The sequence below is a fragment of the Rattus norvegicus genome, chromosome 8, assembly GCF_021556685.1.
Source record: "Rattus norvegicus strain SHRSP/BbbUtx chromosome 8, alternate assembly SHRSP_T2T, whole genome shotgun sequence".
NCBI classification, from domain to species: Eukaryota; Metazoa; Chordata; class Mammalia; order Rodentia; family Muridae; genus Rattus; species Rattus norvegicus.
This window is the reverse complement of record NC_141541.1, coordinates 25,425,162-25,445,844: the sequence shown is the minus strand read 5'-3', so window position 1 is coordinate 25,445,844 and position 20,683 is coordinate 25,425,162. Positions and strand designations below refer to the sequence as shown.

The 20,683-nt window shown below is 50.1% G+C and overlaps 2 protein-coding genes and 1 long non-coding RNA gene across 7 annotated transcripts in view; 2 read left to right on the top strand and 1 right to left on the bottom strand.

The window, feature by feature from the left end:
- Positions 1 to 1,955, top strand: part of Olfm2 (olfactomedin 2) — a 77,191-nt gene extending 75,236 nt beyond the window's left edge. The window contains exon 6 of one of the 2 annotated variants that reach the window (XM_087561630.1): positions 867 to 1,955. In XM_087561630.1, coding sequence (XP_087417756.1) covers positions 867 to 1,544 — 678 coding nt within the window. In that variant the 3' untranslated portion in view covers positions 1,545 to 1,955. The remainder of the gene's footprint in view (positions 1 to 866) is intronic. The other variant, NM_001015017.1, reaches the window with a different exon arrangement.
- Positions 1,956 to 5,644: 3,689 nt separating this feature from the next.
- On the bottom strand, positions 5,645 to 17,025 carry Pin1 (peptidylprolyl cis/trans isomerase, NIMA-interacting 1). The gene is made up of 4 exons (NM_001106701.2): positions 16,962 to 17,025; positions 13,444 to 13,662; positions 6,999 to 7,109; positions 5,645 to 6,175 (listed from the first exon to the last, which is right to left on the bottom strand). Exons 1-4 carry the CDS (start codon positions 17,017 to 17,019, stop codon positions 6,066 to 6,068), a joined length of 498 nt encoding a protein of 165 aa, NP_001100171.1. The 5' UTR covers positions 17,020 to 17,025; the 3' UTR covers positions 5,645 to 6,065.
- Positions 14,589 to 20,196, top strand: LOC148003977 (uncharacterized). Of its 4 annotated transcripts, none has more exons than XR_015627540.1 (3): positions 14,589 to 14,682; positions 17,657 to 17,708; positions 19,821 to 20,196. It is a non-coding gene; the product is annotated as an uncharacterized LOC148003977 (long non-coding RNA). The 4 variants fall into 4 exon arrangements; XR_015627537.1 differs by having other exon boundaries at positions 14,603 to 14,682; positions 17,657 to 17,719; XR_015627538.1 differs by lacking the exon at positions 14,589 to 14,682 and adding an exon at positions 17,412 to 17,445 and having other exon boundaries at positions 17,657 to 17,719.
- The last annotated feature ends 487 nt before the right edge of the window (positions 20,197 to 20,683 follow it).

Genomic DNA, 20,683 nt, shown 5'->3' with positions numbered 1-20,683 from the left:
GTTCATAGGCAGGTGTGGGCCCCTGCATGTGGTCAACGTGTTTTTTCTCTATTGCTCTCCACAGTGTCTCGTCTCTTTTCCTTTTAGTGTGTGTTTGATTTGATGTGCACAGGTTTGTGTGAGAGAGTGTGTGTGCTCACAGAGGCAAGGGCTGTCAGGAGCCGTGTTCTATCACACCCAGTCTTAGTCCTGACATAGGCTCCCACTAACTCTGAGCTAGTCTGTCAACCAGCATGCCCCAGGCAAGCCTCCTGTCTGCTCTCAAGAGCACTGGGGCTATAGGCACACATAACCTTGGCTAGCTCTGGGTTCAATCTCTCTGCTTGCAAAGCAGGTGAACTTCTCCATTGAGCCATCTTCCTGGCCCTTTCTTTTCTTTTCTTTTTTCTTTTTTTCCTTTTCTTTTTTTTTTGGAGCTGGGGACTGAACCCAGGGCCTTGTGCTTGCTAGGCAAGCGCTCTACCACTGAGCTAAATCCCCAATCCCATTCCTGGCCCTATTAAAACCTTTCTTTCCCCTAGTCAGGATCTCTCACAGAATTTGCAGCTCATCAATATGGCTATGCTGGCTGGCTGATGAACTCCAAAGATCTGTCTGACTTCCCCTGCAGTGTGTTACACCACTGTACCCAGCTCTTTTACAGATGCTGGGATCCAAACTCAGGTCCTCATGTTTGAGTGGCAAGCACTTGAGCCATCTCCCTAGGCCCACTAATGCTCACAATCATTGAACTATAATGGGTCACAAAGGTCATAGGAAGGACTGTGTCTGAGTAGTGACATGCTGATAATGGCTGACCCTGATGATCAAAGGTCGATCTTGCCTGGTTGACCAGTCCCTCCAGTGACTGGCTGCTGCTCTTACAGGTCTGGTACATGGATGGTTATTACAAAGGCCGCCGAGTGCTGGAGTTCCGTACTTTGGGAGACTTCATCAAAGGCCAGAACTTCATCCAGCACCTGCTGCCGCAGCCATGGGCAGGTACGGGCCATGTGGTATACAATGGATCTCTGTTCTACAACAAGTACCAGAGCAATGTGGTGGTTAAGTACCACTTCCGGTCCCGCTCCGTGTTGGTGCAGAGGAGCCTCCCGGGGGCTGGTTACAATAACACCTTCCCCTATTCCTGGGGCGGCTTCTCGGACATGGACTTCATGGTAGACGAGAGCGGGCTGTGGGCTGTGTATACCACCAACCAGAACGCGGGCAACATTGTGGTCAGCCGGCTGGACCCTCACACCCTGGAGGTCGTGAGGTCCTGGGACACTGGGTACCCTAAGCGCAGCGCCGGTGAGGCCTTCATGATCTGTGGTGTCCTCTACGTGACCAACTCTCACCTGGCCGGAGCCAAGGTCTACTTTGCGTACTTCACCAACACGTCCAGCTATGAGTACACGGATGTGCCCTTCCACAACCAGTACTCGCACATCTCCATGCTGGATTACAACCCCAGGGAGCGGGCCCTGTATACCTGGAACAACGGGCACCAGGTGCTGTACAACGTCACCCTCTTCCACGTCATCAGCACTGCCGGGGACCCCTAGGAGACCCTCCAAGGGTTGTGGGGAGCCTTCCCACATCGCCTGTGACGCACCCCCCTCCCCCAGCCTTCTCTTGGTCATGCCCTTGCCTTCCTAGATACCTTCTCTCCCCTTTCCCAGCCCAGCTTTCTGTTCTGTGTCTGTACCCATGCATTTTCTCCATTTTATCGATCTCTGCTTTTGATACTCCACTTCTTTCTGCCTTTTTATGGATGCTTCTTCTCTTCCTTATTGATCGAATCTCTCTCCTCTCCCTCTGTCCACTCTCCCTCCTCCTTTCCTAGTTTCCCACATCCCTTATCCCTCACTCCTACCCTATCCCTGGATCTGAGTGCATGGATTTTGTTTTTTAAATTTATTATTTACACATTTTCTTTCCGGGTTGCCAGAATAAACTGGACCTTTGACATTTGGTGCCTGGGTTGCTCTGTATCCAGTGGTAATTGCATTGGACTTGGTTCCACTGAGTGTCTCTATTCCCTGTGCTTTGGTGTGACCTGAGGTGGGGTCCTGTGACAGTCCTTCCCAGAGCTAGTTAGCCCCTGGAGAAGCTCACCCAGTCCAAAGGCATTTCAATCAAAAGCAATTGGATCAGAACAACATAGAATTCTATTATGATGATAAGAACTGGCCTTTAGTGGCCATTCCCCAGTGCACTCACTCACTGATCACAACAGCATGTTGCTGTTTGGTTCTAATGGCTTTTTAACAATTTGGCTGCTTCTGAGAAAGGCTAGGGCCCCCAATTTCTTCTGTTTTGTAACTGCAGGAATCATTTTTACACAAGCCATACTAGTTAACTGCAAGACTAAACCGACTTAAAAAGTTTACCTACCCAGGTTTTGAGCAAACCCACTGCATTCTAAGAGGCTGGGACAGGGATGTGCCCAGTGTAGTAGGGGCAGGAGTCCTGGAGGCAGGCAGGCTGAAATGGAGCCATCAAATTCTCCTCCTTAGTTAACTTGCACCTGGCAGTCATTTCTGTCTCCCATTCACTATGCTAAACAAACAGGCACCAACCAAAACAACCTAACAAAAACCAGGTGGCATGATAGGGTTGGGCAATCAGAGGCCTGGTGCTCCCAGCCATGGCACTGCACGGTTAAGATAAAGGATTGGTTAGGAAGTGGTCCAAAACAGCAGACTGGGCTCTATATAGCAAAGGTGACCTTGAGTTTTTGATCCTCCTGATCTTGGCCCCCGCACCACACCTGGCTTTTAATGATGCTGAGGCTGGACCCCAAGGCTTCATTCATGCTACACAACTATTTTGCCAACTGAGCCAGTGTGAGGGCTTCATGTCAGCCAGGTACAAGGACACAGTAGTTTTCAACCATGGTCAGGATCCCTCTGACAAACTTCTATCTCCAAAAATGTTTATGGTTCATAACTAGCAAAATTACAGTTATGAAAGAGCAACCAAAATAGTTTTATAGTTGGAGGGTCACCACAACATGAGGAACCATATTCAAGTCACAGCATCAGGAAGGCTGAGGCCAAGGCATAACAAAAATGAGGGGCAACTCAGTAGATGTGCGGGGTTTTCATCTGAAATGGAGCAGTGGCACATGCTGCTTCCCACACCAGCCCACTGAACCCACAGCAGGAACAGCATGTGCAGATCTCCACCAGCCATGACCCAACCCGGCTGAGGCCACCAGGAGGCTGCTGTCCCCATCCCTAATTAATGGCCTCTGTGATTAAATCATCTCCGGGAACTCAGACTTGGATGCCATATTGGGAAGGAAACCCATGAATAATGAATGGGGCTGCCTAATGCACTCATTTAAAACCAATTTCTAAAGGCATCCTCGAAAAGAGCAATTAATTCCCATGTAAGTGAACAAGCATGACACGGGGTGTGTGTGTGTGCGTGTATATGTGCCCGCACACGCACGCAAGAGAGAAAGAGAGATAGAGAGCCCCCAGATTAGCATGACAGGCTTCATGCCACCAAAGACAGTAAAGGCTTGGCATGGAGGAACCCACCAGACATACCAGTTCAGGGGAGGCTGATGCTGTGATGCTGTCTGGGTGAGACCTTGTTTCAGAATCCCGAATAAGGCAAAGGAGTTTGCATGGCTCCTACCTGTGACTTGTGCTCAAGGCAGTCATGGTCTCAGACTCAGAGAACCAGGCTGAACTGTGGAATTCTAGCCTTTGCTCAGAGTGCACTCGTGCCTAGAGCCATGTTACCATAAGGACAGGACTGATGTGAACATGTCTGTCACGTGTGGGTGCTGAGTGTTAACTTGGGCCAGAGCATCTGACAGCACACCTACCCACTGTGTCACTCTTACACATATTACTTAGTGTATACAGTCAATGAACACATGCACACCTGTGCACATGTACATACACTTGATGCACATACACTTAAATGTACAGACAAACACATGCGCGCACACTGCAACCACAAAGGATGAGCAATTGGTCCTACCCTCCTCACCCATCCATCACTTCCATTCATTTGTCTGTCTTGAGCTATGTGGTGCTGAATTAACCAACTTGCCCTAAATCATAGATGAACGGTTGGCTATAATCAGGAAGCTGCCATTCCCTACTGCAGCAATAACCCAGAATCCCCTGTGTCTGGTCTAAGAAGAGCCCATTAAGAATGAGCAGTGGAGTCTGCACAAAGAGAAGTTTCCATCCCTTGGGGGAGGGGGTTGTTACACTGTTGCCATCCTAAAGGCCCAGGATTTATAGCCAGTTCCCAGTAGCAGGTCTGGGTGGGAACTTGGAGCAGGTGAGGGAAACCACAGGTAGTTAATAATATATGCTGGGGACACTGAGTGGGCTCCTGGGACTCATTTATCTAACAGCAATGTTCAGTTGTAGGGTTTTACAACTGTACAGACATGAGAAGGAGTTGGCAGGGGTCCAAAGGACAGACCCTAGACAGGGTTGGGATCATACAAAACACAGACACCAAGTCTCATGTCCACACACAGGGATACACAAATCACCTATGGTAATACCTGCTTCTTGCAGGCAGTGGATAAGATGTGGCAGCGGCCCCGGGGAGAATGTTCTAGAGTCCTTGGATAGGGTTCCCCTCCACTGCTGTCCCCCAAAGGCCCCGCTTGGAAGCGTGCCACTGCTTCCGAGCCCACCCAACAACTGTTGCAAGACAGCAACACTGTGACTGTCTGCCTTGAGTCCCCGCTAGCCCACCAGAGAACATCTTGCTGGAGCTATGGCCAACTCAGCTCAGCCTGTGCTAGTCTGAGCTGGGGAGAAACTCATTAAACCTTCCTAATGACAAATGCTCCAGCAGGCGGCTGGCAAAGAGCGATTGCTCCAGAAAACAGCAGATGGGAACAGGCTCAGGTGACTGCTCATGAGACTCAAGCCTGAGGGGAGGGAGGGCTCTCTCGGGGTACAGGCTTAATATTGCTCTGGTCTCCAAGCTTTGCTGGTTAGAGCCACACACACCCCAGATTCCCCCCCCCCCCCCGTCCCCTGTGGGTATATGCAGAAACCCTGATTGAATCTGAGCCCACAGTCCTCAGTCCGTAGGCTCAGGCAGTTGTAGGAGACATAGGGCCCTAGCCAAGGTGGTAGAGCCCTTCTTCTCTTCCATTTCCCAGCCCCCTCTCCTCCAGTTGAGGGGGCCTTTGTTGCCATGGAAACAACACCTGAAGAGTGCTAGGTCTGAAGGCTGAACGCAGGAATAACCAGTCAGAAGTGGGTGGCAGGTGCTGGATATGATTCGTTCTCACCAATAAGCAGTCTGCCTTGTGCTGGGGGGAGGTGGGCACTGGGGTGTGCCAAGGCAGATGCTGAGCCAGGCTCCCCCAGGGCCTTTCAGACCTAACAGTTGGAGGCGGGGCGGGGGATGGGGTGGTGTGCGCAGACCTCAACAATCCCCAGGGGCTTACACAACTGGGTCTGGACTGGTGGGGCTTGGAGGTAGCTTGCTGCCCTGGGAGTTGAGCTGGTGGAAAGCATTCTTGCCAGCACCCCAGGCTGTGGAAAGGAAGGCTTCTTAGAACGGGAGAACAGTTTGGACACCCGGGCTTAGGGCATGGTGGGCAAAGTGCCATCCCTGAGACAGGGCCCCACACCTCACAGGAAGGTAGTGACACAGGACCACCACGCAGCGGTTCCAGATTTAATGGAAGGTGCACGGTGCGCTGCTTCGCACCCTGAGGCCGAGCTGCTGCAGCGCCAGGTATGGAGCGTCTGCTTTTCGCAACGGAACAGAAGAACTGAGCATACAACTAACAAGAAAAAGGCCCTCCTGCCTGCCTCTGAGACCGGGGGATCAGGTCACCTCTGACCCCCTGAGCCTGGGGGCCTCCCCACCTCCACTGCCCTTCTGAAGTCGATTCCTCCAGAAGGAGCCTAGCTAGGACAGCCCCAAATGGGGGCAAACAGGGAGCGGGATGCTCAGAGTCCCCTTCTCAGAGCCCCCCTCCCAGTCATTTTAGGAACAATAAATACTGTGTGACAGTAGCAGGAAGGGCGTCCATGGGCTGTATGTGTGGCAGCCCAAGCAGGCTGGCCAGGTGCCTGCCCTCATTCTGTGCGTAGGATGATATGGATGCCTGAATCCGTGAACACCGGCCCACTCATTTCCCCGGTCCGTAGAGCAAACGATGCATCTTCGAACGGTTTCTGCATCTGACCTGTGAGACAGCAGAGGAGTGGAGGTCAGGCGCAGGCCGCACAGCAGATGGGGCTCCTGCCTGCATTCAGTCTCAAGCATATTCATCACGGGGTTTATAGCCCTGTCACTGTGCAGTGCTGAGCTGCAGCCCAGCTGAGGGCCACAGGCCCATTAAGGAGGCTCTGGGAAGCCCAAGGACAGCGTGAGGGGTAGTAGGCAGAGCTGTGCTCTACATTTAGACACACTGCACGATGAACTCTCCGGGTTCCTAGCTAAACATTATCTGCCCTGCAAGGAGGTAGCCAGGGCTGAGAGCAGAGGTTTGCTACCCCCTCTCCTAGGCAGGTGCCCAAACCTCACACTTCTAGCCCATGCCAAAGAGATGAAGGAGAGAAGAGGAGGGAGGAGGAGGAAAAGGTGGAAAGAGGAAGATGGGATCTATCATCCTCTGCCCTTGGCAGACAGGTTTGAGCTCTGGGCTGCTTCCCTTGCCCATTTCCCCTCTGCCAAACAGGAAGGGTCTGATTCTGGGGGACAGGTGCTAGAGTTCTCAGGGATCCCATCCTATAGCTCTTCCAGAAGATGCCAATGACAAGACAGAGTCACCTTGATGGACCTGTGAGGGGGCAATGATCCTGGGAGGAAAGATAAGGTTTTATATTCCTTTTGCAGTACAAAAAACACAGGCCAGGAAGCCTGAGGAGAGCTATGCTGCCACCTGGTGGACCGGAAGGCCTGTGAAGGAGAGTCAATCCTCCTGAGCTTCCCTCCCTTCTTGGGGTCCTTCCACCCAGGACGCTGTAGGGAAGGTGTGGAGTGCGGTGGTGTCTACTCTTGCCCACCTCTGCTGAAGGCACCCAGGTCTCCCCTGGCTTTGGCAGAGCTGCAGTCACTGAACTGTGAGGCCAGAGATTCAAAGTCCTCCTCTCCTGACTTAATCTTCTGGATGTAGCCTGTAGGGATACAAGGGGAGAGCCCCACATTAGATACATAGAGGCCAGACAGGTTGCAGGAAGAGCTGGGCCAGACCTGCCCGACCTGTGCACCGTGCTCCCTACAAAGTTATGCTGACAGCACCCACATACACTCATGCCTAAGCAATCACACCCTTACCATGTGCTCTTGTTATGTGCACCCATGAAGACAGTCTTCCTACACGCATGTCCCTAGGGTGCAAACCCGTCGCCCATCCCCAAGCACCTATGGCCACATGACCTCAATAGCCAGGCTAGTCATCTGTAGGTGCACAAGAACGTTAGCACCCCACACGCACACAGTGACTCTTCCCAGGCCTGGACACAGAGCTGCAATCCCACAGCAGGTGACTGCCCGCCCCTATTCCTGGGGCAATCTCAAGGCTCTGGAGACCCCCAGGGGGTTAGCATGCAGCCAAGCTCTGCACAGGAGCTGGCGGCATCTGCAGCCGTGGGCAGCAGGAGTCCCCACCTGTGCAACATGGGAGGCACAGCAGAGAACTCACTAGAACACTCTAAAAAGACCTTGAGGTGAGGCTGTAAGGGCTGTGTGTGAGTGCCCGCACAATGGTCCCACAGGCAGGGCACCACACTGCATTGGCAGAGCCCAGGAGACATTAAAGAGGCTATACTGGGCCATGACTCTCCTGCAGGGTCAGGAAGCCAGGGCTGCTGGGAGAAAGGTGAATAGTGACTGAAGCAAAGCCTCAACCACAACAAAAACACTTCTCGCAAAGTCTCCATCTGAGTTCTATCCCTGGGACTTACAACAGTAGAAGGAAAGAATCAACTTCTGCAAGTTATGTCCTCTGACCTTTCAAACACTCTGACCAACCAACCACCAAACCCCACCAAAACAAAACAAAGTCAGACAAACAACAAGAAAGTTTAAAGGAGCTGGCCCCAAGGAGTGAGACCACAGTACCATGAATGTGTAACTCACGTCTTGGGAGCACAGTGCACGTGCATGTGTTATGCACACTCAGTCATGTGTTAGGTGGGGAGATTGACAGGCACCTGGGTCTAGGTAGCACCCAAGGTGGACAAGAAAGCCCTCGACACAGACATAAGACAGCCCATCCTGCCCCCAACTTCTGTCTAACTTGTAGCCCTGGCACACAGAGGCTCCCAGGGTAGCCACCCTGACCTGAGCAGCTGGCCTGGAAAGGACTCTTGTCCTTTTACTTCTGAGACAGAGCATCCTATGCAGCTCAGGCTACCCTTGAATCTTCACCTTTCTGCTTCAACTGTGTGCTGGTCACAGCCATGCATTCTGCATTAGGCCCCACAGTGATCTCTGCAGACAGGAGGGTGGCCTGACACAGCTGCTGTTGGGGGATAGAGGTTTCTAGCTGATACAACCAACACCTTGTGGACCAGGACCCAGCCCCTTCCCAAGGGCTCTGGACCTCATGCTTCGGTAGGGTCCAGTGCCTGACACATGGGGCAGGCATATGACTTGACAGACAGCCCAAGGGTCACCCCTATCTGAATGTATTACATGGTAGTTACCTTGATGTTTGGTCTACAACCTGCTAGGGCATACCTGTCTATCAAGGGCTCCCCAACTCCCCTCTGTTCTGCCTTGGTGTCAAGAGTCCCCTAGTACAGAATGAATCATATTAGTGACCTTGACCTGGTAAACTCCTGATTCTCATTTCCCTGGCTGTCTGGTTGTGTTCTTCTGTGGGGATCAAAGGATATACTCAGGAATCCTGTTCAGTTCCAGCCAGGGCAGTATCACCCAGATGTAGCCTGGCCACAGGGAAATGTAGATGGGATAGTCAGAGGGCTTCTTACAGTCAAGCTCTAGCCATTTAATGAAGAAAGCTCTGGTGGCTGGAGAGATGGCTCAGTGGTTAGAGCACTGCCTGCTCTTCCAGAGGTCCTGAGTTCAAATCCCAGCAACCACATGGTGGCTCACAACCATCTGTAATGAGATCTGATGCCCTCTTCTGGTGTGTCTGAAGACAGCTACAGTGTACTCATATATAATAAATAAATAAATCTTAAAAAAAAAAAAAAAAAAAAGAAAGCTCTGGGCTGCACGAGACAACCCTACAATCAATCCCAGCACTCAGGACTCCGAGGCACAGACACTGTCGCAAAAAATAAACCTATCCAGGGGCCCTCATTTACCACTGTTCCCACTCCTATATCTAGACCTGGGTACAGGACAGGAATTCCTGGTGGCCATGGGATTAGTGGATGAACGAAGCAGAAACTATCCATGAGGAAGGAGATGGGACTATCACTACTCTTTAGAAAGAGACACTGTTCTCTCTCGCCTTTTGTTACCTGGATTTCTGTATTCAGGGCTGAGGCCAGACTCCCTGGGCCTTCACAGGACAACTTGCAGCCTCAACGGGATGTGGGGAAGAAACAACTCCTCTGAGAATGCCTTGGCAACAGCACCCCAGCCAGGACTCTGGGAAGAACTCTGCCTGCCTCTTGAAGCAGCCTCTCCAGAGCTTCCAGACTGGAACAGGGCCCTGTACTTGCTTTGGGGTTGTAGTAGCTTGAATACAAATGGCCCCATAGGCTCATATATTTGAATGCATAGTATGCATAGCCTTGTAAGAAGCGTGGCACTAGGCATGGGCTGAGATTTCAAACAGCCACACCAAGCCCAGTGTTTCTCTCTGCCTGTCTGTGGATCAGGATGTAAAGCTCTTGGTTCCTTGCCCAGTGCCATTTGTGGCGCCACGCTCCCTGATAAGCTGATAATGGACTAACCTCTGAAATGGTAAGCCAGCCCCAATTAAATGCACCCCTTTTAAGAGAGTTGCCTTGATCATGCTGTCTCTTCACAGCAATGGAACAATGGAGCAGTGACTAAGACAAGGATGTTCAGGAGTCCTCTACACAGCAGGCATAACAGTTGAATCTCTGCAGACATGTGTGGGTTCAGCAGTCCTTAAGGTTCAGGAGAGTGGCAGGCCCAGCTTTAGACTCCAGTTGCTGGGATCTGACCCTGCTTTGTGGTTCCCCAGACTTTTGAGTATCCAATATCCATGGCCTCGGGGAAGGGACCGGCCTATGCACTGGGTGGGAACCAGGGAGACGGTTCAGTGGGTAAAGGTGCTTGTGCCATGCCTAACTATTTGAGCTCAAGAACAGAGAACCAACTCTTCCTGCAGGTTATCCTCTAACCTCCACATGCCTGCACATGCCTGCCATACCTGTACACAAAAATAAGTAAGTGTAAAAGAAAAAAAATGTAATGGGCTAATGGGAGCTCTCACTTCAGAGGGTTGTTCTGAGGGATGAGTGAATGACTGCCATGGTCAGGGCTGATGTAGAACAAACCCTTGACAACGATGCAAATGCTTATTCCTCTGCTATGGGCTGCATGCCAGTGTCCTGACATCATTATGAAGAAGCCATGGTTCCTGGTATGACTATCCTGGGAGACAAGGAGTCTGTAAGGGTGGGCCCTGAATAATCCGATGAGTACCTATTCATAAGAAGAGGTACAGCCAGGCTTTAGCTCAACTGGTAGATTGTTCTTCCTACACCAGGCCCCAGGTTCCATCTCTAAATCAGGGACAGCAGTGCAAACCTGTAATCCCAGCACTTAGGAGCCAGAGATGAGCAGGTTAGAATTCAAGGTCACTGTTGGCTACATGGGGAATTACCAGGCTGCCTAGGCTCTAAATTTAAAGGGAGATGAAGAGAGCCAAGGTGCACACCTTTAATCCCAGCACTGAGAGGCAGCAGCAGAGGACCTCTAGTATAGTCTACACAGAGAGCTCCAGGACAGCCAGGGCCACACAGAGAAACCCTGTCTTAAAAAACCAAGCCAAGCCGAATGACAGCCAAGGCCACCAAAGGACATGACAGAAGGAGCTACCTGCAAGTCAGAAAAGCAATCTCTCTAGGAATGTACAGGGGAGAGTGGGAAAGGTGGTGGCTGGTTTTTGAGAGTGACTCTAGGGGAAACATGAGGCATAGATTTTTGAGGAACTGTGAGAAGGAAACTAAGCTACAGAGCTTAAGGCATTGCGTTGCTGCAGACTAAGGTACATAAGGAACCAAAAGGGTGGTTCCTCAACCTGAAAATGTTTAGATCACAGGCTGCCAACAGGGGAAGGGTGTGGTTGGGGAGGGCCAGAGACACAGCCACAGGCCCCCAGGCTGGGTGGACGTCACTCGGCCAGAGGAGGTGGCTCATCTTGGAAGCCTGCCTGGAAAGGGTGCTGCTCACACTCTGGTTCTGGTCTCCCTGGACTCTCAGGACCTGGATGAGCAGGGACAAGGCAACAGGAACAGGGAGCCAGGGTATGTCCACAGCTTGGCTGTCCCAGACAAGGACATGGCAACGACACAGCTGGGCCTCAGGCTTCTGGCTGCTGTCCAGCAGCTGTAGAGGAGCCAGTGCAGGAATGCGGAGGGTCTGTTTCCTCGAGGCACCCCAGGCCCAGGCTAGCAGTGGGGTAGACACTGCTCCTGACACTGTCACCTGATCCCCCTGCGATAAGCTCTAGGTTCCAGGTGAGCCAGTGTTCTCAATGAAACCACACAAACTGGAGAGCTGGGCCAGTGCTTAGGAGCCTGGCTGGCTCTTCCTGAGGACCCAGGTTTGGGTTACAGCATACACACGGCGGCTCACAAGTGCCTGTAACTCTAGTTCCTGGGCATCTGATGTATGGCCTGTATGGGCAGCAGGCATTCATGTAGTGTATATAAAAATAAACACACACATCACACAAAAGGCTGGCAAGATGGCCTAACAGGTGACTGCACTTGCTGCCAAGCCTACTGATCTGAGTTCAATCCCTGGGACTCATACAGTGGGCGAAAGTCCACCCCTAAGAATTGTCCTTTGACTTCCACACTTCCATACACACACGGCTGAAAAGATAGATTAGATGCCTGTAGCACAGGCTAAGTTTACAAAAAACCTGGGTTTAGTTTACAGCACCCACATAGTAGCTGAAAAAACCTAACACAATTTTAACTCGATGCCTTCTAAACTCCTCTGACACCAGGCACACACATGCTACATATACATACACACATGCAGGCAAACACCTATACACATATTCATCAAAACAGACTCCTCACTCTACAGGGCCGGCTCTGTGCTTACCAGTTCCTGGTCTATTGCCCAGGCCTCTCCCTGATGACATCATCACTCAGGATGACTCCCATTGTCCAAGGCTGCCTTCTATCACTGCACTGCTGCAATGGCCTCTGGGATGTCTCCGTGCTCATTTCACACAAGAGAAAACTGAGTCTTGAGTGAAGCTCCAAATCTCCTAGATCACAGAGCTCATCAAACACTGCTACTATCAAGTAAGGGTGCTGACTTTCTAGACCTGGCCACTCCAAATGGCAAGCAGAAAAGAAAGAGCGAGGGCCTGCATGGGCCAAGCTCATCCCAATATAGGCACTTCTTTTCAAGATAAGGTCGTCAGTGGCTTGAACTCAGTATGTGGGACCTAGGACTTAAAAAGAATGCATTTATATGTGCATACATGCTACTGAGTCAGAATACAGCCCGAGGGAGTAGGTTCTCTTCTTCCACTATGTAGGTCCCAGGAACTGAATTCAGGCCCTCAAGTTTAGTGGCAAGTGTCTTCCCAGCCCCAGCCTGAACCTCTGATTCTCTGTCTCTATCTCCATGCAGAGATTACAGGTTTGCATGATCATGCCAGGTTCACAGGGTCCTAGGGACTAAAGCCAAGGTTTCCTGAGAGTTGGGGAAGCACGTTAACAACCGAGTCACAACCCTAATACAGTATAGCACTTTTCCAGGAGTGACTGCTGACCAGACGGGGTGAGGGTCTGGTGGGACTTCTACACGGTCCGTGATGAGGAATGCTTATTGTCCACGTGACGAATCCAGAGTGGCTGGGGTTCTCTTTTAAATCCAGAGAAGGCAAGCTGAGCACTAACTAGCAAATACATCATTCTTTGTTCCTGACAAGGTTGTGATAGGATCTGCTCCTTCACTATGACTTCCCTGTGTGGTGAACTGTGACCTGGAACTGTGTGTGACATGAGCCCAAACAAACCTTTCTCTATTAAACTGCTTAGCAGTTAAACTGTACTGATTTGTTGGGGCAGGAAAGCATACATTCCATGGTGGGATGAGAGAACTCCCAGGAGTGGGCTCTCCACCACATGCATCCTGGAATGGAACCTAGGCCCGCAGCTTTAGCAGCAAGTGCCTTTGCCTGCTGAACCCTCTTGTTGGCCCTTGTCAAGAGTACTTTGTCACAGGAACAGGAAAAGAAAGTGAGATAGGCCCTCTGGCCCAGCTGAAAGAGGCCTTCCAACAAGCCCCTGCTCCCCTGCCCCTGCTCACCATTGATCAGCTCCAAGGCCTCCTCTTTGCTCCTGGTGATCTTTTCCTGCCGCCAGGATGAGGGCCTCCGAGATTGGCTGTGCTTCACCAGCAGGTGTGAGCAGCGCACCCTGGCAGGCTCACCCTGGCCATTCTTGCTGCCGCCTCCAACGGTGCTGCCTCCGCTGGGCCGCTCCCACTGGCTGGCGTTGGTGATGTGATTGAAGTAGTAGACACGGCCTGGGGGAGAGCAGCACCTACTTCAGCTGGGGCTGGTCTGAGGAGGACTCCATCCCAAAAGCTAGGATGAGGACTGGCTTGGGAGGTATCTTCTTTAACAGATCCATTTCCTGGTCTACCCCATGCTATAGGCTTGGGAGGATGCTGTCCCCATAGGACCTGTCAGGACTATGCTAATGCTTTAGGTGGTACCAGACAGACACTAAACCAGTAAATCAGATAAAACAGCTTCCAGGCCTTCTAGATGGCTCGGCAAATAAAGGAACTTGCCAAGTCTGACAACCTGAGTTTGATCTCCAGGAACTTGCCAAGTGGAAGGAGAGAACCCATCAGTCTCAAGATGTCCTCTGACCTCCACATGGCATAATGCCACCTTACAGAATAATAGGACCAGATTTTCAAAAGCATCCTCAGCTATAGTTTGAGATAGCCTTGGCTACACTGGACCCAATTCCAAACATAGATAAACAAACAGACAGCATGGGCTGAGGATCAGTGCTTGCATGGCATTGTGAGGTTCTAGGTTCAAGTCCCAGGATCACATATCACCAAAAGGTAGAGTATAACTGTTTTTACCCATTGCTTCGTTCCACAAAAACCCAGGCAGCACCTCCCCCTCCTCTGCTCACAGCAGCAGCAGTTGTGTCTTGTGCATAAACAGAGAAAGTTACTCCAAAGCTCCAGTCTTTTTTTTTTTTTTTTTTTTTTTGGTTCTTTTTTTTCGGAGCTGGGGACCGAACCCAGGGCCTTGTGCTTCCTAGGTAAGCGCTCTACCACTGAGCTAAATCCCCAGCCCTCAAAGCTCCAGTCTTAACCCCTGCACTGGTAGCCTAAGTCAGAGAGCAAGGGGTAGCATTACTCAGGGCCTGATGTCATCTGAGTGGCTGTGAGGGCATAAAGGAGACAGATGGAAAATCAAAACCTCAAGGGAAAACTCTGGCTTAGTGGAACATGCTGTTTGCCTAGCACTAGGGAGGCTGAGGCAAGAGGATGGATGTCTGCAGATTGAAGCCAGTAAAAGTAAGTTTGCAAGACGGACTCAAAAAAGTGAAAGGTAAAAGAGGAGGAAGGGGTATGGCAGAAGCCTGAAGGAAGGACCCAGTAGATTCTGGGTCACTCCAAGGGCTGAGTCTACCTGGGTTACACAGCTGATCTAGCATAGGAGAAGAGCTGGATGTTACCCATGAAGGAAGGGCTTTTCATAGTCCTACTGAGAACAAATGACAAGCATAACTAAGCAGAGGGGCAGGTATAGGGGTGTGTGTGTGTAAAAGAGTTTCACTATGGGGGCTGGATAGATGGCCCGGAGATTAACAGCACCATCTGCTCCTCTATTGGACTGGAGTTCAATTTCCAGTACCCATGTGGAGGCTCACAACTGTCTCTTCAGGCTTCTTGGTGGGCACTGCATGCATATGGAATACACATGCAAGCCTAATACCCATACATGTATTTTTTAAAAAAGTGTACGTAGCCCAGGACAACCATGAACCAGATCTCCTCCTGCTTCTGCCTAAGTGCTGGAAATACAGCTGTGTGCCACCACACCCAGTTAGAGACAAGTTTATGCTAGAGGTCACAACCCCACCCTAGGAATGGAGCAGCCCAAAGCCTCTGGGGATAAATCCAACTAAAACCTTTGTCAGGTCACCTTCCCTGAACCTCAGCTTTCTCATCTGTAGACTGGGACAAGAGAATAAGGACATCAGAGCATAAAGGCTTATAACTTTAGTCCCAGTGCGTGAGAGGCTGAAGCACAAGGATCATGAGTTGGAAGCAAGCTTGGGCTACACAGCAAGACTTTACCTCTGTGTGATGTAATCCCAGCAGAACACCAGAGGTTCAAGGTCATCCTTGGATAAGTATCGTCTGAGCGCTCATGCTCGCTCTTGCGCACTCTTTCTTTCTTTCTTTCTTTCTTTCTTTCTTTCTTTCTCTCTTTCTCTCTCTCTCTCTCTCTCTCTCTCTCTCTCTCTCTCTCACACACACACAAACACACACATCTTAGAAAGGAAAATGGCTCAATGGGTAAGTGCTTGCAGCCAAATCTGACGGAGTTCACAATCTACTCATGGTAGAAGGAAGAAAACTCTTGCAAGTTAAGATTGTCTGACCTTCACATGCACATACATTAAATACAGTATTACTAATATTATTAGTAAAGATTGTTTCAATAAATAAATTGGGCAAAGTGGTGCATGCCTGTAATCTCAGCACTTGGGGGAGCTGAAGCAGGGGGATCAGGAATTCAAGAGTAACCTGTCTTTATGAGGCTCTGTCTAATGCCTTTCCACATCCACTCTTGATAAAAAGGTGGAAAGTGAATGACATTAAACCTAGCTGGGTTCAGAGAGCTAACATATGCAGTGTCCAGAACCTTGATGCTTAATAACTAAGAATTTTGAGTGAGCTCTGTAGGTTGCATTGACCCTGGCTACCTGAAATGCTTGTAGGCTACTCTAGGCGTTGCCACTGACACTGGGAAGGGGACATTTGAGATCAAAAAAAAAAAAAAATCATTGCAATCTAGGGCATTCCCAGTGACTGAACTGCATTATCAGATGAGTTCTTTCCATGTCTGGCCTCAGTTTCTCCCTCTTGAAATATGAGAGCAATTCCTTTCTTGAAAGATGGTAGCAACCGGGGTGTGGGGGGGAGGAGAGCATGAACCAAGAAAAGAGAGGGAGCGAGGGAGGAGGGAGAGGGAGATGGAGGAACAGAGGTGGAGGTGGGGATAGGAGGAAGAGGAAGAGTGGAGAGGTGGGTGGGAGAGAGAGGGAGGGGTGGAAGGAGAGAGTGAGAGAAGGCAGGAGGGAGAGGGGGAGGGGAAGCGGGAGCACACACCGGCGTAGACTTGTAAAAGAACTGAAGTCTTTCAAAGAGTTTGGCACCATGCTTGACCCAGAGACGAACTGTCCTGGTTAGGAGCCATCACTGTCCCTGGGTCCCGATAGGGGGATGAGCGGGCACGTGTCTCGGATGCTGCCCGAGAAACCAGAGCAGGGCGGCCCACGCCCTCTGCACCGAATCCCGATCTTCCTCTCAAGGGAACTCCGAGGTGCAGACTCGTCGCCTCAGAGCACCGGGGCCCAGTGGTGGGCGAGAACCGGGGCGCGCCTGTGCCTGCCCCACCTCCTACCTCAGTATCTGGCTTTCCGGGCCCGTTATGCCGCGGAGGAGGCCAGATCTCCATGCCCGAAGCAGGACGGTGATGCGACTCGCCTGTGCAGGCGAGCTCAAGCCCAACTTCCGCAACCTCCAGGCCTCGCCCCGGGCCCTGGGCGACCCCTAAGAGGTACCTGAGCTGCGACTCATACGCTTCTCCCACCCGGACGGCAGCTTCTCCTCGTCCGCCATCTTCCCTCCTGCCGCAGCGCCTGCTCCGCCTCCGCGGCTCTGACCCCGCGCCAGACCAGCGCCGCTGTTGATTGGCTCATCCAATCGAGACGCCAATTGGACGGCAGCACAACGCCTCGAGCTCTCGAGCCTTTTATTGGGCTCTCCCGCGGCCTCCTGGACCACCCCTACACACACCCTCCACCCACTACCCTCACCTTCCCAACACCGCTACTGATTGGCTCGTCTGGAAGCTACGTCTATTGGATGCTCCAACCCGGCAAGCGGCTCCCTTTAAGCGTCAAAAGGGCGCTCCACCCTTTTTGGTGCGCTTAGCCGATAAAATAGTGCTTATTTGACTGGCTCCTGCGGCAGCCAATCCGGCCTTCTCAAGCCTTTCTCGGAGGTCCGCCAGAATCCACGCGGAAGTGGCCAGCTGGAACTAAGGTACATGGGTGCTTTTGCTGTACTTTGCCGTTGCCATAGCAATGCAGTTGCCTTGGTGACAAAAGGCTAACTATTCAGAGCCTAAATTTGGCTTTTGAGTTCTTCTTCCCACCTTTTCCTCCAGATGTCCAAAGCGAAACCAGTCCTTTTCGGTTTTTGCAAGGCGAACCATTTCACTGGTTTATTCACCCACTTTCCATGTCTTTTTTAGAACCTACTTCGACTTATTCCTTCTCCATGGGCTCCTCCTGACTTCTAGGCAGGTGACTGATGGGTGAGAGCATTACCACTAGACCGAGGAAAGGGGGTAGGAGAGGGTGGGCGGCTCCAACGACCGGTTTTAGTCAACTGGTAGTCTGAGGAAAACGGTGTGTTAATGTATACCTTCAATCCTAGTACTCAGGAGGCAAAGGCAGGCAGTTCTGAGTTCGAGACCAGCCTGCTCTACAAAGTGAATTTCAGCACAGCTAAGGCTACACAGGAAACTTGTCTCAACAAACGAATGAACGAATCAAAAAAAAAGACAGCTAGAGAGATGGCTCAGTGGTTAAAGCACTAGCTGCCCTTCCATTAGACCTTTCAATTCACCAGACCTGCATGTGGTACACATTCATACATACATGCAGGCAATTCATATATATAAGAATTTTAAAATGTTACTTTATGCCTAGTGCTGGTGGCAAACGCCTTTAATCCTACACTTAGGAGGCAGAGGCAATCAGATCTCTGAGCTTGAGGCCAGCCTGGTGTACAAAGTGAGTTCCAGGACAGCCAGAGCTACGCAGAGAATCCCTGTTTCAAGAATTTTTAAAAAATCACTTTAAAAAACTATTACATTTATAAGGGATACCGCCATGAAAGCTGTGTAATCAAGAGGACAATTTGTGGCAATCTGTTCTCTCCTTCCACCATGGGGTTCTGAAGGTCAAACTAAAGTTGTCAGGCTTGGTGGCAAGTTACCCATCTTGCTGGCCCTAGCTAATTAATGATTTTCAATAGCCTTTCAATAGCAAAGCATGGGCCCAAGGGCTCAGTGGTAACCAAGCCTGATCAATTGACACACGAACATCTTTGTGAGTTTGAAGCCAACCTGGTTTGTACAGTGAGTTCCAGGATACCTAAGGCTACAAAGAAAGACAAGTCTAAAAAAAAAAAAAAAAAAAAAAAAAAAAGGGAAGAGAGAGAGAAAAAAAGGTGGGGTAGAATGGTAGAATAGTCCAGACCTAGAGTTCAAGCTATAGTAGTAAAAGAATTACATGACAGATTTAATAAGGCTACTTTATTTCAAACCAGTACAGAAGTATATAGACCAGATAAAAAAGCTTCTGCATTCTTCTGAGCCAGAAACACTCAATGCATTCACATAAGGTTCCATTAAAAATGTCTACCTTGCTGGACGTGCTAGCACATGATTTTAATCCCAGCACTGGGGAGGCAGAGACAGAGGGATCTGAGTTTGAGGCCAGCATGGTTTACAAAAGGAATTCCAGGAGAGATAGGGCTGTTACACAGAGAAATCTTGTCTCAACAATACTTTATTTTATGCAGGGTATGGTGGTCTTGCCTTTAATCTCAGAACTCAGGAGATAGTCAGGTGACTATCTGGGTTCAGTGCCAGCCAGATCTACATTCAAGTATCAGGCAGGCCAGGGCTACATAGAGAGAGCTTGTTTCATAAACAACAAAATTCACCTCAAAAACTAAATAATATTTATTATTAACCTGAGTGCATGTGTGGAGGTCAGTGGACAGCTCTGTTATGAGACCACTCCACTTGACCAAATTTCAAATTGACAGTCTGTATTAAGCCATGTAGCAACTGCCTGGAAAGGAACACTTCTCCCAGAGCAGCCCCAAATGCGTTATTACAAGGAGTTGTTTTTTGTTTTGTTTTTTTTTAACCTTAAAAGAACACAGAAAAACTGCATTCTGGTAGCAGTTGCAGGGGCAAGCAAACAAGCAGCTCAGTGAGAGCTAAGAACATGCAGTTATCTGGGACATTTTGACTCTGAATTTGTAGAACAGGACTGGATGCTTTCCTGTGGAACTTTTCAGGGCAAGGGGTAGAAACCAAAGATAGCTATACCTGAGACAAGATGGAGAAACCTTGTAGCTGGTTCTTTCTTTCCAATTGGGTTGCAGGGCTGGAACTTAGGTCTTGAGGCTCAGGTAGAAACATCTCTACCAGTCCAGTTTCCCTAACTGTCTTTTCTTTAAAAAAAAAAAAAGGGAGGGGGGACTATGTAGCTTAGAGAGATGTCTCAGTGGGAAACGCACTTGATACACAATTGAGACTCGGAGTCTAAATATGAAGAACCCACATAAGGCTGCATGCAGTAACAAGCCAACATCAGCAACTCAATTTCCACATCCAGGAGGAGGCGCCAACAGCAGAAATCCTCAAAGCTCCTGTGAAGGCTTCTCTTGGCCACATCTGGTGGCAGCCCACATGGAAGAAGGAAGCCATTGCTCTTTGCCTGCTTGCCTTCACCCTCACTGACAAGTTCGTGTGTCCTGTTCCTGAGGGAATCCTTTGTGCTGGTGCTAGTGCCTACTTCGTGGGACTTCACCCTAGATGGAAACGGGCAGCCCTCTAGATCTTCTCAGTCCTCTGACACCAATCTGGACTGCTGCGACAGCCAGTGAACCAAACCACCAGATCCTGATCTTTCTTTCCCTCCAGAAGTCCCATTGTTGGACTACTCAAACCAAAGTCTGTAAGTCACTTGAATAAATCTCATATAAAATATCCATCCTATCAGTTCTGTTCCTTATAGCTTTAATTAATATGGCTACCAGACTAGATATCCTCAAGTACAAGCAGAGAAAACAAAGACATGTCTCAAACAAGGCTAGAACTGACATCCAGGGTAGACCTCTGATCTCCATAAGCAGGCCATGGCAGAGTGCACACATAAAGCTCAAACGTGCACACTAAGATATAAGCTATCTAAGCTAGCTCAGGAGCATAACCAGCTTAGACTGTGCAAGGCTCTGGGTTTGAGCTCAGCATTGAAAAGAAAAAGTCACAAGAGTACTGTGCCAATATATACTTAAAGGTTCATTGGGTAAGAAGAGTATTACTGCCAAGCCTGATGACCCGAGTTCCAACCTTCAGACTGTCACAGTAGGAGGGGAGAACTGATTCCTGTAAATTGTCCTTTAACTTTCACATGTGCACTGTGGTACATGGATGACTGGCCCCACTCCATACACACATGCATATAAGTAAAAATTT